This window comes from Rhinichthys klamathensis, unplaced genomic scaffold (genome assembly GCF_029890125.1).
Source record: "Rhinichthys klamathensis goyatoka isolate OS25496 unplaced genomic scaffold, OSU_Roscu_1.1 h1tg000189l_1, whole genome shotgun sequence".
Lineage (NCBI taxonomy): Eukaryota > Metazoa > Chordata > Actinopteri > Cypriniformes > Leuciscidae > Rhinichthys > Rhinichthys klamathensis.
This window is the reverse complement of record NW_026606716.1, coordinates 840,493-855,115: the sequence shown is the minus strand read 5'-3', so window position 1 is coordinate 855,115 and position 14,623 is coordinate 840,493. Positions and strand designations below refer to the sequence as shown.

The 14,623-nt window shown below is 38.0% G+C and overlaps 1 protein-coding gene across 2 annotated transcripts; it reads left to right on the top strand.

The window, feature by feature from the left end:
• Positions 1-271: 271 nt before the first annotated feature.
• On the top strand, positions 272-12,014 carry LOC130095251 (galectin-3-binding protein A-like). Of its 2 annotated transcripts, XM_056261942.1 has the most exons (6): positions 272-383; positions 488-561; positions 9,911-10,117; positions 10,208-10,339; positions 10,436-10,697; positions 10,845-12,014. In XM_056261942.1, the coding sequence occupies exons 2-6, from the start codon at positions 489-491 to the stop codon at positions 11,884-11,886; spliced, it is 1,716 nt and encodes a 571-aa protein (XP_056117917.1). In that variant the 5' UTR covers positions 272-383; position 488; the 3' UTR covers positions 11,887-12,014. The 2 variants fall into 2 exon arrangements, with proteins under 2 accessions (XP_056117917.1, XP_056117916.1); XM_056261941.1 differs by lacking the exon at positions 272-383 and having other exon boundaries at positions 411-561.
• Positions 12,015-14,623: the final 2,609 nt, after the last annotated feature.

Here is a 14,623-nt window from a genome sequence, read left to right as displayed (position 1 = left end):
GCAATCCCCTCTCAGAGTTGATGCACTGTTTCTCCCCCATCATTCTCTTAGTTTTGTTTTCCTTGCTAGAGCTCCAACTGTGTTTCAACATGTTTGTTATCTAACTGTTGACACATTTGTCCTTGAAAAGAGGTAAAAGCATCCACATTTGGTAAAAGGAAGTAGGAGGGATTATGATAATGTTCCTTTGTTCATCCAATCAATTGTGAAAGTCTTTGTTTTATATCAAATGTATATGCATAACAAGAAGAGTATATCAACTTTGGGTCTGACAAATAAACTTTTAAGAAGAAGGAGATACCATTTTGTGTTTGTATCATTCTTCCCTTGTTGGACTGCATGAAAAGGATCTGAAGAAGCACGGACGGAACAACAGAGCAAAGGTTGTGTGAAATGATTAACTAAAGAATACATTTTTGGCAAGACGTTTTGTTACTCATTGAGCTGAGAATTGTGTTCCTGTCTCTGCCGTTTGCAATATTTCCAGCATGAGACGAATCATGTATCTTCTGTTGCCTCTACTGTTTCTTCATGTTTCAGCACAACGTTGGATGCCGTTTGGTTAGTAAACCTTTTCTTTAATTTTTTATATAAAATACATTGTTTTCAGTTTTTTTTTAATTTCGAGCATTATGTTCAAATAAAAGTATTAAACATTATGCATACAATACAAAAAAAGAGATAAATAAAAAATGAGTATATAAAGAAGAAAAGGGTGCCAGGGGATAGTAACATAAATATCAGAATAAAAGTGCATTCAGGTATACAAATATCAAATAAATATTTTGTCAAGCTCACAGATTGTTAAAGTCTTGACAGCTTTCTTTTTCAGAGTCTCTAATACTGTTTACATACAGCCATACAGTTTGTTACAGACAACAAACGTATAAAATTGGGTTTCTGATCGGTAAACTTACTAAAATTTGGTCAAAAGTCTTCTTCAGAAGCCATCTTCTTCAGGATAATCCGTGAAACCAAAGAGTTTCCCCATAAGAGAGAGACTGATGGTCTTGGACACTGAATATTTTCATTAATAAATGTATGAACCTTACACCACAGTATAACAGAAAAAGTACAATGCCAAAATAAATCCAAGGTGGTTTTGTGATAATTATAACAGAAAGTACAGTTTAAATTGATATATTTTCATTTTTTGTAAATAATGATTATGGATAAAATTTGTGAATGAGTTTAAAATATATTTCTTTAACCTTATTTTTTAATATGAAACTTCTGGGGCAACAACCACACTTTATCCCATGGGATAACCTTACCATTTAATAAAGAGTTCCAATAAGATCTAACATTGTCACAGTTCTGCACTTCATCTCCCATCTCTCTCCTTGGTCCACACTTCCCACCTGCACTTCGTTCATGATCACACACACCTGCACCTCATCATCACCCCCATTACCTACACTACTTATACACACACTTCACCCCAGCTCATTGTCCGGTCTTGATTACACATAGTCGAATATTACACATATTCTCCCTGTCTCCAGTACGGTTTGTTTAATACTTTCTTTATTAAATAATCTTCAGTGCAGTAACTACAAGCATCTCTTTATTTCTACATGTGCTGGTTTCTTCTGTCTACATCAAGTCATGTTACAACCCATCACTTAGCACACAGTTACCTCTAATGTTTTTCTCAGGTAACAACATAAACTGATATCAGTACATCCCCCTTTCTTTAAAGAAAACATTAAACAGTAACATATGTTTTTCTATATGTCTAAATTTGCATTCAGTACAACATCTTAACTCAATGTGTGTATACACGTATCAAACTAATGGTATACTGTTAAACTAAAACAAAATTACTTTTTCATTGCTATAACTTTGAGCAATTTCTCACAAATCCAGTCTCTCAGGTTTTCAAATTTGTCTGTGTTTGAATTAGTGTCACATTCATCACTTGCAGACAATGTAGTTGACTCAGGATTGCTTTGATTCAAGACTTGTGACTCTTTCTCAGTCTTCAACAAATCGCGTCTGTTTCTTCTGAGAATTTGTCCATCATTTGTTTTCACCTGAAAAGATCTCGGAGCTACCTCTTGCATGACCACAGCTTTCTTGCTCCAGTTCTCATCATTACTGATTCTAACAACATCATCCACCATCAATGGTTGCAAATGTTTTGCAGCTCTGTCATAATAAAACTTCTGCTTTTCTTTCAGTTGGTTGAACTTCTGCTTTAACTTCACATGTTTTCTTTGCTGTGAACAACATGGCAATGTAGTACAAAGTTTTCGGTTCATCAGCATTTCAGCTGGAGCCATACCACATTCCAATGGAGATCAGAGGTGGGTAATCCAGGGGCCAAAGAGTAAAAGTCCTGCCATATGTTGATTCCACCCATGAACTCAGTCAGCTGATTTCACTAATTAGTTCTATCTCCTGTCTGAATTAGCAAATCCAGGTGATTGTAACAAAATACTGAGGAGGACTTTTACTTTCTGAACCTGGACTTTACACCTCTGCATAGCAATGCCACGTCAGCCAAGAGAAAAGAAATAAACCAGAACTGGACCTTATCGTAGCCAAAAAATCGGTGTATATTAAATATGGAGTAATTTCAGCCTTAGATGAAATCAACTGAAGATAAAAGAAGACATTAAATCTGTGAAGATCTCAGCAGAGGAGGAATAAACAACTCCACAAACAGCATTACCAGCTTCACTTATTACTAACCAGACTGACTTTATTTCTGTCAGACGTCTACAGAAGTTCTTATTGAGAATTAACAGGGGTTTAACTCTGTTTCATTTGAAGTCACCATAACAGTGATTAGTGTTTCCATTAGTTGGGCTCTTAACTCTTATTAAATAATTTGTCTTTTTTGGCTGTTGTGACAGTGTGTTTCTCAAACACATTTGGAACAGCAAAGAAAGTTAAAGTGAAATGAGATCAGGTGATGATGGTTACCTGTTGATGGTTTTATAATCATCATGAAACAGACTTATTCACTGAGGTTTTTATAATCTAACAATTATGTTGTTCCACTAATATATTCACATCACAAACCCTGTGTTAATGCAGCATGAGATCCAGCAATATAACAATCGGTTTAAGTCTTTTAACAAACATGAAAAAAAATGTGGCCTATGCTGACACACACAGATATCAACAATCAGCACATGAATCTCAACAATGGTGACAATCCCAAATATTTAGATAAACATAAAATATTTAGATTAATTCAGAACATCACTGAAAAGTTACTAATTCACAACAAAAACAACAGCAAATTATAGGACAATTCATCATAATTTATTCATGTTGCAATGCATGCTGGGATTTTTGTACTATGCTGCTACCCAGCATGCATTGCAGCATAGTACTTTTAATTGTCACCATTGCTGAGATTCATATGCTGATTGCTGATGTCTGTGTGTGTCATCATAAATTGACTTTTTCGTGCTCATGTTTGTTAACCCTCTGGGGACCAGAAACGCGCGGGCGCGTTTTGCTCGTTTTTTTTCACATAGCAGAAAAATAGACTTAAAGTACTACCATCATTTCTGTTCATATAGAGTTAAGAAATATGAGAAAATAATCTGTTAAATGTCTACTTTTTTTATGTGCCCACATACAATCGAAATAAAATATTGTGCTTTTGTAAAATAAAGAAAATAAACAGGGTGTGCGTTCTGCCTCTCGGTCACCGTGAACTTTTTTTCTGGAGCACGTCTCTAATCTTCAACACAACTCAGCTAAAACTATTCACCCAGCCATAAGCAATATATCTTTTAAATCATTTGAGTTTGTACTTTTAAATGATCCGATTCAAAACTAAAATTATTATTCTCCGTTTATGTCATCTATATAAAAAGAGAGACGTGTCAGCCCGTCTCATTATCGTTCTCTCAGCTGATTATCCCTGGTAATGTGACACGCCCACGGAGAGCACGCGCTATTCAAACGCAAATATGTGAAGCAACACATTGAGACGCGTTAACGCCCATAAACTCTGAAAACACACATTATTTTTTAGTCAGATTAATCTACTGTCGTCTTGCGCGGCTATATGAGGAACAATCCTGGGACACTTACCACTGGATTTATTTTCACTGCGAGGATGAACAGATTCAGCTGAGAAGTAAGTGTTTTATGCAAGTGCTTTGTTCTAATCGCGATATAGAATAACGTAGTGTCTGTAAACGGAAAAATAGCATACTGTTAAATGTGAATCGTGTGTGTGTGTGTGTGAATGAATGAATGAATGAATGAACGCACAGATACGCACTGTTACAGACTAAATAACAGACAACATTTCTCGTTTTGGATAAAGTTTTTACTCTAAAATAGACATCAAATAAGCTTTTTTAGGAGTTTCTGCTCATATGTTAAATATATAGTAGGCCTATGTTTTGTCAATAAACTAATCAACTAAGATGTTATAGTGTTTGTTCAAGCTATATCAAAATAATGAATCCTCAACTTTGAAATATGTATGATCAAACTAAGACATTTATGGAGAAAGACAATTTTCTTTTCAAGATGTTTCCAACTCTAACTTTGAACTGAAATAAAACCATGTCTATATGGTGAAGGGTGTGTGATAGAAGTGTCCAGACGTATGCACCCTGTATTTTCCTTATATAAATCCAAACAATCTAAAAGCCATTCTTTTTTAAATCTCCTCATTCTTTGTGCAAGGCTCCTGTAATGATATGGCCTGATAGCACCTAATAGGGCCATTATGGGAGGGTCTTTGTCTTTCTCAGGTGTGGAATGCCATACATATTAATGAGAGATCAAGCCTCCTGCATAAAGCTTTCTCAAACAAAACACGTCATTAAAAATGTAAAAGACTTTATTGACTTATCTGAATGAGTAGTCAGGATGATTCTCACATAGTTTTGGAGCAAATATTCTAGGCTATGTGATACAATTTTCAAAAGTCTTGTGAAGAAATAATCAATATGTGTTTTGTGGTCTTATTTCAGCAACTTTTATTTTTATTTTTTTCAATAACCACGCATAAACATTATTCTATTAAAAATACAAACATGTACATACATGTTGCTCAGATATCATGGATGCCAAGTTTGTGCTATATAGAGTGAATTTACACCTTTGCCATTAACATGTTTATAAATAACTGAAAAAAGCACAAATGTCAGTGCATGTCAAAACATCCCAAGGGCCCCAAAAACACTCTGGTCCCCAGAGGGTTAAAGTCTTCTAATTTAATGTTATAATATTGCTGGATGTCAGGCTGCAATAAAACAGGGTTTGTATTTTGAAAGAAAAAAAAATTAACCTGACAAAGTAGTTGTTAAAGTAAAATACCTCAGTGAATCAGTCAATTTCATGATGATTATAAAACCAACACCAGGTATCCATCATCACCTGAACTCTTTTCACTTTAGCTTCCTTTGCTGCTGCAAAAGTGCTTAACAAACACACTGTCACAGCAGCCAAAAAAGATAAAATACATAAAAGTTAAGAGCCCAACTAATGGAAACACTAATCACTGTTATGGTGACTTCAAATGAAACAGAGTTAAACCTCTGTTAATTCTCAATAAAAACTTCTGTAGACGTCTGACAGAAATAAAGTCAGTCTGGTTAGTAATAAGTGAAGCTGGTAATGCTGTTTGTGGAGTTGTTTATTCCTCCTCTGCTGAGATCAACACAGATTTAATGTCTTCTTTTATCTTCAGTGGATTTCATGTAAGGCTGTGTCTGAAGTCAGTTGTAGTCAGAGATGTAAAGTCCAGGTTCAGAAAGTAAAAGTCCTCCTCAGTATTTTGTTCCAATCACCTGGATTTGCTAATTCAGACAGGAGATAGAACTAATTAGTGAAATCAGCTGACTGAGTTCATAGGTGGAATAAACATGTGGCAGGACTTTTACTCTTTGGCCCCGGATTACCCACCTCTGATGGAGATGTTCTGTAGTTGAGCAAAGCGAGGTACGGATCAGACTCATTATCTGCAGCTTTCTACAGGAGTTGCTTGAGAATATGAACACCTTTCTCAGCCTTGCCTTGCCATTTGATTGAGCATATTCTGGACTCGAGGTAAAATGTTGGAAGTCATATTGCACTGAGAAATCTTGCCACTCTTTGCTACTAAAGCATGGACCATTGTCACTCATGACAGTATGTAGTATTCCATGTCTCACAAAAATGTATTTTGCATGTGTTATCACACACCTTGTGGACATATTAGAAAGTAAGACTGGTTCAGGATAATTTGAGTAATAATCAATTACCACTAAATAATTATTACCTTTCAGATGGAAGAGATCCATTCCAACTTTATCCCAGGCTGATGTTGGTAAGTCTGGTATCATCATTGGTTCTTTGATCTGCTTGCTTCTGAATTTCTGACATATTTCACACTTTTTCACCAGATTCTCAATGTCTTTGTTCATCCCAGGCCAGAAGACTGTCTCTCGCTCTCCTTTTACACTTTTCCATTCCAGACCTTCATGAATCCTGCTTAACATGTCTTGTCTTAAGCTTTGTGAAATTACAATTCTGTTTTGTTTCAAAAGCATTCCACCCACTACGCTCAGATCACCCCTGACTTCACGATATTTTGAAGATTCACCCATTGGCCATCCATTATGCATGTTGTCAACAACAGCTTGCAGTTCAGTATCTTTTCTGGTTTCTTGTGCTATCAGCTTTGACTTTTCATCTGATACAGGAAACGCAGTACGAACCATGTTCACATGTATCTCAACATCTTCTTCTGTTGTACTCACACAATTTCCTGTCGGTGCTCTCGAAAGTGTATCTGCCATTACCAGGTATTTGCCAGGCATGTACTCCAAGTCAAAATCATACCTTTGCAACTTCATCATCAGCCTTTGAATCCTTGGTGTCATCTCCGTCAGATTCTTCTTCACTATTGCAATCAATGGACGATGATCTGTTTCTGCCACGAAAGTAGGAAGACCATACACATAGCTATGAAACCTTTCAGTCCCAAAATCTAATCCCAAACACTCTTTTTCAATCTGTGCATATCTGCACTCAGAATCAGTCATGGATCTACTCGCATATGCTACTGGCTTCCAAACCTCTTCATCAGCTTGCAATAGAACAGCACCAAGACCATTTTTTGATGCATCAGTGGACACTTTAGTTTTCTTTGTGGGATCAAAGGATTGCAGTACAGGTGCGGATATCAACGCTACCTTCAACTGCTGCCACTCAGTCTCATGTTCGTCTGTCCACTTAAAGTCTGATGTCTTTTGTAAGAGTTGTCGTATGTGTGATGTTCTTGCAGAAAGATTTGGAATGAACTTTCCTATGTAATTCACCATGCCCATTCCTCGTTGTACACCTTTTTTGTCAGTGGGACTTTCCATTTCTATTATGGCATTGATCTTCTCGCTGTCTGGCTGTATTCACAAATGCTTTGCTGCATACCTCGGTTGTAACGAGTGGTTATTTCAGTCAAAGTTGCTCTTCTATCAGCTTGAATCAGTCGGCCCATTCTCCTCTGACCTCTAGCATCAACAAGGCCTTTTCGCCCACAGGACTGCCGCATACTGGATGTTTTTCCCTTTTCACACCATTCTTTGTAAACCCTAGAAATGGTTGTGCGTGAAAATCCCAGTAACTGAGCAGATTGTGAAATACTCAGACCGGCCCGTCTGGCACCAACAACCATGCCACGCTCAAAATTGCTTAAATCCCCTTTCTTTCCCATTCTGACATTCAGTTTGGAGTTCAGGAGATTGTCTTGACCAGGACCACACCCCTAAATTCATTGAAGCAACTGCCATGTGATTGGTTGATTGGATAATTGCATTAATGAGAAATTGAACAGGTGTTCCTAATAATCCTTTAGGTGAGTGTATACTCTGACTCCTTCAAGCCCTTCGATGATATTCTCCATTGCTCTATGAAATATTTCTGATGCAGAGACTATTCCAAAAGGTAGTCTGAGGAACGAATATCTACCAAATGGAGTATTGAAGGTGCAGTACTTTGAACTGTCGTCGTCCAGACGTATTTGCCCAAATCCTTGTGAAGCATCAAGCTTTGTGAAGTATTTGGCACCTGACATTTCACTCATTATTTCTTCACGTTTTGGTATCTGAAAGTGTTCACGCCTTATATTATCATTTAGATCTTTTGGATCCATGCATACTCTTAACTCTCCATTCTTTTTCTTCACACACACCATGGAATTCACCCAGTCTGTTGGCTCTTCGACTCTTTTGATTACCTCAAGTGTGATCATTCTGTCTAGCTCTTTTTTTTAGATGATCTTTCAGAGGTGCAGGAACTCGACGAGCAGAATGCACTACAGGATGCGCATTTTCTTTCAACTGGATCTTGTAAACATAAGGTAAAACACCAAACCCTTTGAAGACGTCTTTTCCATTATGTCATCCACAGAATTTCTTGTACTCACCACTGAGTAGTCTTGGTTGATGTGATACACCCTTTTGACAAGATTCAGGTTTTCACATGCTTTGTCACCTAGCAGAGATTCTAGCGCTTCAGCCACAACAGAGAACAGCAGGTGGTGCACTTTCTCTTTCACTGTTACTTTCAGTTTACATATGCCAAGAGTCAATGATTTGTCCATTATAGTCTTTGAGAAGTATCGCCTTTTTCCTTACTTTAGGTTTTTCTTTCATCCTTTTGATGTCTGTCATGCTGATTAGATTTGCTTTTGCACCAGTGTCAAGCTTGAGAGCATCCAGCGTTCCATTAATCTCTAGCGGTGTTCTCCATTTGTTACTTCTGTCAGCACCCTCTTGATTTTGTACATGCTCTGTTAACTTTTCAGTTTTTTCAGAATCCTGTGTTTCTTGGCAATTGACCATGCCGACGAAGAAGGTATCGCTGAGGTTAGTTTCCTCTCATCTTGACAGATCTCTCTTTTTATCTCATTTTCCCTTGAGAAACATTGTTTTGCAAAATGATTTCTACCATTACACTTCACACATTGCTTTCCGAAAGCTGGACATTGCTTAGGTTGATGTTCTGTACCACAACGTTTGCAATTATACACATCATCCTTCTGTTTTACAGCTTTGGACATGTATCGCTTTCCTTTGAATGACACTGCACCGATCATTGCATCTAAGCTCATAGACACGCTTTTCGGCATCATTTCACCAAATGTTTTCACATGCAGCTGAGCAAGTTCACTGGCTTGACAAATTTTTGTTGATTCATGCAACGCAAGCTCTGTTTCTCTCAGTAAGCGTTGTCTGACTTTCGCATCACTTATGCCAAACACAATCTGATCTCTTATCATCGAGTCAGTCAGCTGAACAAAATTGCATGTCTTTGCTTTGAGCATCAGGTCAGTTAGGAAGTTGTGAAATGTTTCATGCGGTTGTTGCACACGTGAACGAAATATATATATTTCATACGTTTCATTCTTCTTCGGTGAGCAGTGAGCAGTAAATCTATCTAGCACATCGTCAAGCTTGTTTTTATCCAAGCCCTGTCTCCCTGTCTCCAGTGTCTTCCATTCCTCTGTGTCTCCCTCAAGATCCTCCTTTGGACTCTAACCTACCTGCTCACTTTATCACTGCCCCATTATTGTAAAAAAAAATCACTGTTCACCTTCCATCATCTTCTCCAGTGTCTGCATTATGTAACAAACATATGGTGTAGTAACTATTTCTTTTTGAAAAAGAGTGTGAATAGCTCTATTGTTTGTTTGCAGTATTTGTATTTACAGGTTTGTCGTGAGTTTTAAATAAAATAAATACAATATCACAGTAATATTTTAAAACATTACGACATATTTTTTAAGTTAAATGTAATCTACAAAGTTTAACACATCTGTTGCAACAACAAATGCCCAGTTAGCTGAGGTTAAGCAACACATTTTATTGGCTGCTTTAAAGTCTTTTTTGTGAGCGTGTTTTTCAGTAAAATATATAAATCTTTAATCTTCTGTTGCTGGATGAAGATCACCGAGCAAAGCAGCCAACACAGGAGGGCAACATCAGATTGGTGGGGGATCTTCCTTCTTCTGGTCGTGTGGAGATCTATCATGATGGACAGTGGGGAACAGTTTGTGATGACGGATGGGACGTGGCTGAAGCACAAGTGGTGTGTCGTCAGATGGGTTTTCCTGGAGCCATATCAGTTACGTCTGGAGGACAATATGGTGAAGGTATATGATCCTCAGTCCATTTTATTGTTACACATTATCATAACAATAATTGTCTAATTTTTTAAACCACAATTCTATTGATTTTTCAAGGCTCTGGTCCAGTCTGGCTGGATGACATGAACTGTAAAGGTTCAGAAAGCTCATTGTCTGGTTGCAGCTTCAAAGGCTGGGGTGTTAGTGACTGCACACATAAAGAAGATGCAGGAGTGACCTGCGATACTGGTAATAAATTGGCTACAAGTGATATATTTGCAGTTGTGCACTTGTATATCTATTATTTACATCATTTTAATCAGTTTTATTATAATTTCTTTGCAGGTAAAAACATAACCAGCAATCGTCAGTTCTCTGTGGATAACAGTCTGGGTTTGTCTGATGATCTTGGTCTGCTGTTTGACAGTGAAGATGGTTGTGATTTTAGCATTAATGTACAAGACCTCAGTGAAGAGGCAGAGTTGGCGTTTTGTGTGCACCGTTTGATCCTCATGATTTATCCAGAACTAAACATAACAAATGAGTCCAGGAACCTCACACTGGATGTCAGCCAGACGTGCCACCCTCATGTCTCTGCTTTTCTCAGGTACATTTATTAAGATCACTTCAATTTGTAGCTCAATCAAATTGTCTCAATTCATCGAGAATGTTGCTTTGAATAGTGCATATCATAAATCTACTGAATATATTATGGATGATAGATGCTTACAGTGTCTGAACTGTTTTTGCCCAGGTATTTGTACACACGTCAGATTGATGTTTCCATCACATCGGCTCAATGTCTCCATCAGCTGTCATTTATCTTCGGAGTGAAGACGCTTATGGAGGATGTTGGCAGGGTCTTCACTTCACTCCTTCCTGAAGACAACACCTTCCAGACACAGGTATCAATGTACGAGTATGGCGTCCGCACAGGTGACCTTGTTCTGCAGGAGAATGTCCTTCAGTATCTTTCCTGGAACTGTGAGTTCCTCATAAGCTCTCCGCTGTGGAGCACCATCACCTTTCACATGATGGACGCTTTGTTGCAGCGCTCAGACCTGGTTGTGGAGGATGAAGCTTTACTTCTTGAAGCTCTGGAGAGATGGATCCAAGACAAAAGTGATAAAATTAGTTCAGAACAACAGGCCAGCCTCCTGAATCACATCCGCTTCCTCCTGATCCCAGTGGATAAATTGTATGAAATGCAGTTTTCCTCAAGTGTTCTCTACCAGGATCATGAGAAACTGTACCTAACTGGTCTGCTCAGAGGTTTTCAGTTCAATGCTCTGCCTTTCTCTATGATCAGGAATAAAATGGATGACATGAGTAATGATTATCTGCCCAGAATCTACACTGCTAAAGAGTGGAGTGTATTAATCAATGACACAACCACCTATAACCGGTACTACAGGAATCACTACAACTATGGCCAAAATTACAGATTCCAATCCTTCTCCACTCCTGCACACACTAGTGCTCTTTACAAAGAGAAGATGGTCCAGTGGCAAGCCCAGGTTTTTCTTACTGTTCAAGATTGCTCTAACTATGGTGTTTCATGTGATTCTTTTCCTGTTGCAAGATTCCTCGCAAGTGGTAATCAGAACCGTTACGCTAACACCATTCGCTTCAACAACAAGTTGATTCTCACTTGTAAAAATCAAAACAATGTCTTTCATGTCCAAGAATTCAAAAATGACATGGCAATGATTCCAACCAACAGCAGTATGGGCCTGTCTAACCCCTGTCCTGATGACTACAGTTTTAGCTTTGTAGTGCGTCCAGAGTATATCTGACTGCACAGTTACATTTGGCTACTGTAGTTTCCTACAGGCATTTTCAGTCTAATTAAATTTATTAGATTCAATCAAGTCTCTTTTTTAAAATGCCTGTCATTGTTTTTATAATCTTGAATTATTTTTCTTAAATGTTTCACTTGATTTTAAAGTTTTCATTGAATTGTTATAGCAATAAAAATGCTTAATTTTGCAAGTGCACTTAAAAATAAAAATATATTTCTTTCATTATCTCTGTTAGTTTGATTCTCTTTATTGCTCACATTTTTTTCTGACCCAGCTCTGGTCCACACAGCCCATTTTCCCACGGCCCACATGCCACAAAAAATGATGGCCCTGGAGTGCCACAGATCTGGATTAAAGACAAGAGCCACACATGGGCCATAACTGACCCGAGTCTCAGCCAATCACTAACCCATAACTGGGCCTGAATATCTTTTAGTGTTGGAACTGACTCAAAGGTGTAAGTAAACCAGAAACCCCGAAACTTAGCCTTATTTACACAAAAAAAAAAGTCAATCACTGTCAGCTACGGCTGCCAAATAAAAACGATGAAATTAACTAATTTGTATAAAATGCAAAAAGTTTTTTACAGAAAGTCTTTAAACATTTTACAGAAAAACACAGTTATTTTACAGGTGTTTCTGAAATGATTACCAACAAACACATACACTGTCAAATGCAGTTAAACACATGTAGCGCTCCCCTCAGTATGTATATTGATGAGGGTAGGGCTTTTGGGTTCTTTTAATGTATTTATCAAATGTATGTTAACCCTGATTAACTCAGTTTAAGATGTTATCTTGGATCTCTCTTTTTAAATACCTATCTATGAATTTACCCTTTTTAAATTATAGTTTTTAATAAAGATTTTTAACCACAAGGGTCTGTATATATCTCTCTCAGAATAAAAAGATAACCTCTTTGCAGATAAGTATTAAAATAACACACCACAAGGTTTTAGAAAAATATATGTCAATTATTTACTCAAAGAAATTATTATATCCAACAAAATAAGAAATTAAATAAAATGTGATTGTCCTTTTTTAAACCTTCAACACAAAATGTTCTTCTTTCGTAAATGAAAATATAGTCAATACTATATCTTATAAATGCACAGACACAAGTTAAACTCTAATAACCTGTAAATGCATTAATTCAGAAAAACTCAATTACCACATCAAAGTCACTTAAACCAATATATTTTGTGGGCCCACACACACCTTAATGCAAAATAAAGCCGGCAACCAAAATGATTATAAACTAAAATACCGTAGCAGGCCTGATGCATAAACATAATGAACTCTACCCTTTTTTTCCAAATGTACTAGAGGAAAAGGTGCATGACCAGTTTAAATTAACTCTTTCCAATCTTAATGATAACACCTCTATGCACAATAGTGAGAGGCTGATCTTTTGCCCTACCAGGCTCATCGTAAGTTAACTTGATAACTGGTTTCACTATTCTTTTTGGGCGGTTTTCAGGTTTGCTAATCACTCTTGTTTTAGTGACTGTCTCTGGATGCTCATCGTGGCTAGGGTTATCAGTCTCTGGATCACTTTCTTCTTCAGGAACTGAATCTTGATCTCCATCCTCTTCTCTCATACTGTGATGTTCCTCTTCCGAACTGTTTCCCTCTGACAAACTATCCTCAGCAGGATTTCCATCTGACTGTTGGGAAGAATCACTATCATCTTGAATGAGATTTGACTGTCCAGCAGTATCTCTTTCTTTTGTCAGGAGTTCCTTCAGATAAGTGCTGTAGGGTTTTCCAGGTCCATAATACTCCACATCTGAAGAGGAATCTGTAAACTGCAACTCTTGAAAAGCTTCCTGCACTTCAGGTAAGACTTTCTTTGACCTCTTTTGTGTCTCAGCTTTTGTTCTTGATCTTGTCTTGACAGGTGACTTGTCCTCAGTCTCCACTGTCGGCATTCTCACTAGCTGTCCAATCGGCAAAAGATGATCACGATGGAGAGTTTTGACTCCTCCTCCGTCCTCCGGCTTCACTTTGTATACTGGAAGATTGGGCATTTTTCCCAGTACCACGTAAGGGATAGGACTCCAACGACTCTCCAACTTATGTTTCCCTTTCAATCCCAAGTTCCTTAGCAACACTCTGTCGCCAATATCCAGTGTCTGGAATCCCACTCTTTTATCATAGGACCTCTTGTTCCTCTGATGTATCTTGTAGGCCGCTTTAGAGGCAAGCTTGTAAGCTCTTTGCAAGTCTTCTTTTAGCTTGGCTACATAGCGTGAATGGGCACCATCAGCTTTGCCATCAGGAGAGGTTCCAAAGCACAAGTCTATTGGAAGCCTTGCTTCTCTGCCAAACATTAAAAAATAGGGTGAGTACCCCGTAGCATCACATTTGGTACTGTTGTAGGCGTGAACCAAGTAGCCAATATGTTTGCTCCATTGCCGTTTCCTCTCACAGCCCAGGGTTCCCAGCATGGAAAGAAGAGTTCGGTTAAATCTCTCAGGCTGCGGATCTCCCTGCGGGTGGTAGGGAGTGGTCCGTGATTTCCGAATCCCCATCATCTTCAAGAGCTCTTTGATTAGCTGACTCTCAAAGTCTCTTCCCTGATCTGAGTGGATTCTAGCTGGCAAACCATAATGCAGGAAATACTTGTCCACCAGGATCTTTGCCACCGTCTGCGCTTTCTGATTTCGGGATGGGAAAGCCTGAGCATAACGGGTGAAATGATCCGTGACCACTAACACATTGCTGATACC

Bases quoted from the DNA above. Each gene is read 5' to 3' on its own strand.
- LOC130095251 (XM_056261942.1), top strand. From the start codon at position 489: ATGAGACGAATCATGTATCTTCTGTTGCCTCTACTGTTTCTTCATGTT. The intron at 10,340-10,435 runs GTAATAAATTGG...ATTTCTTTGCAG, and splicing joins AGGAGTGACCTGCGATACTG to GTAAAAACATAACCAGCAAT. The intron at 10,698-10,844 runs GTACATTTATTA...GTTTTTGCCCAG, and splicing joins CATGTCTCTGCTTTTCTCAG to GTATTTGTACACACGTCAGA.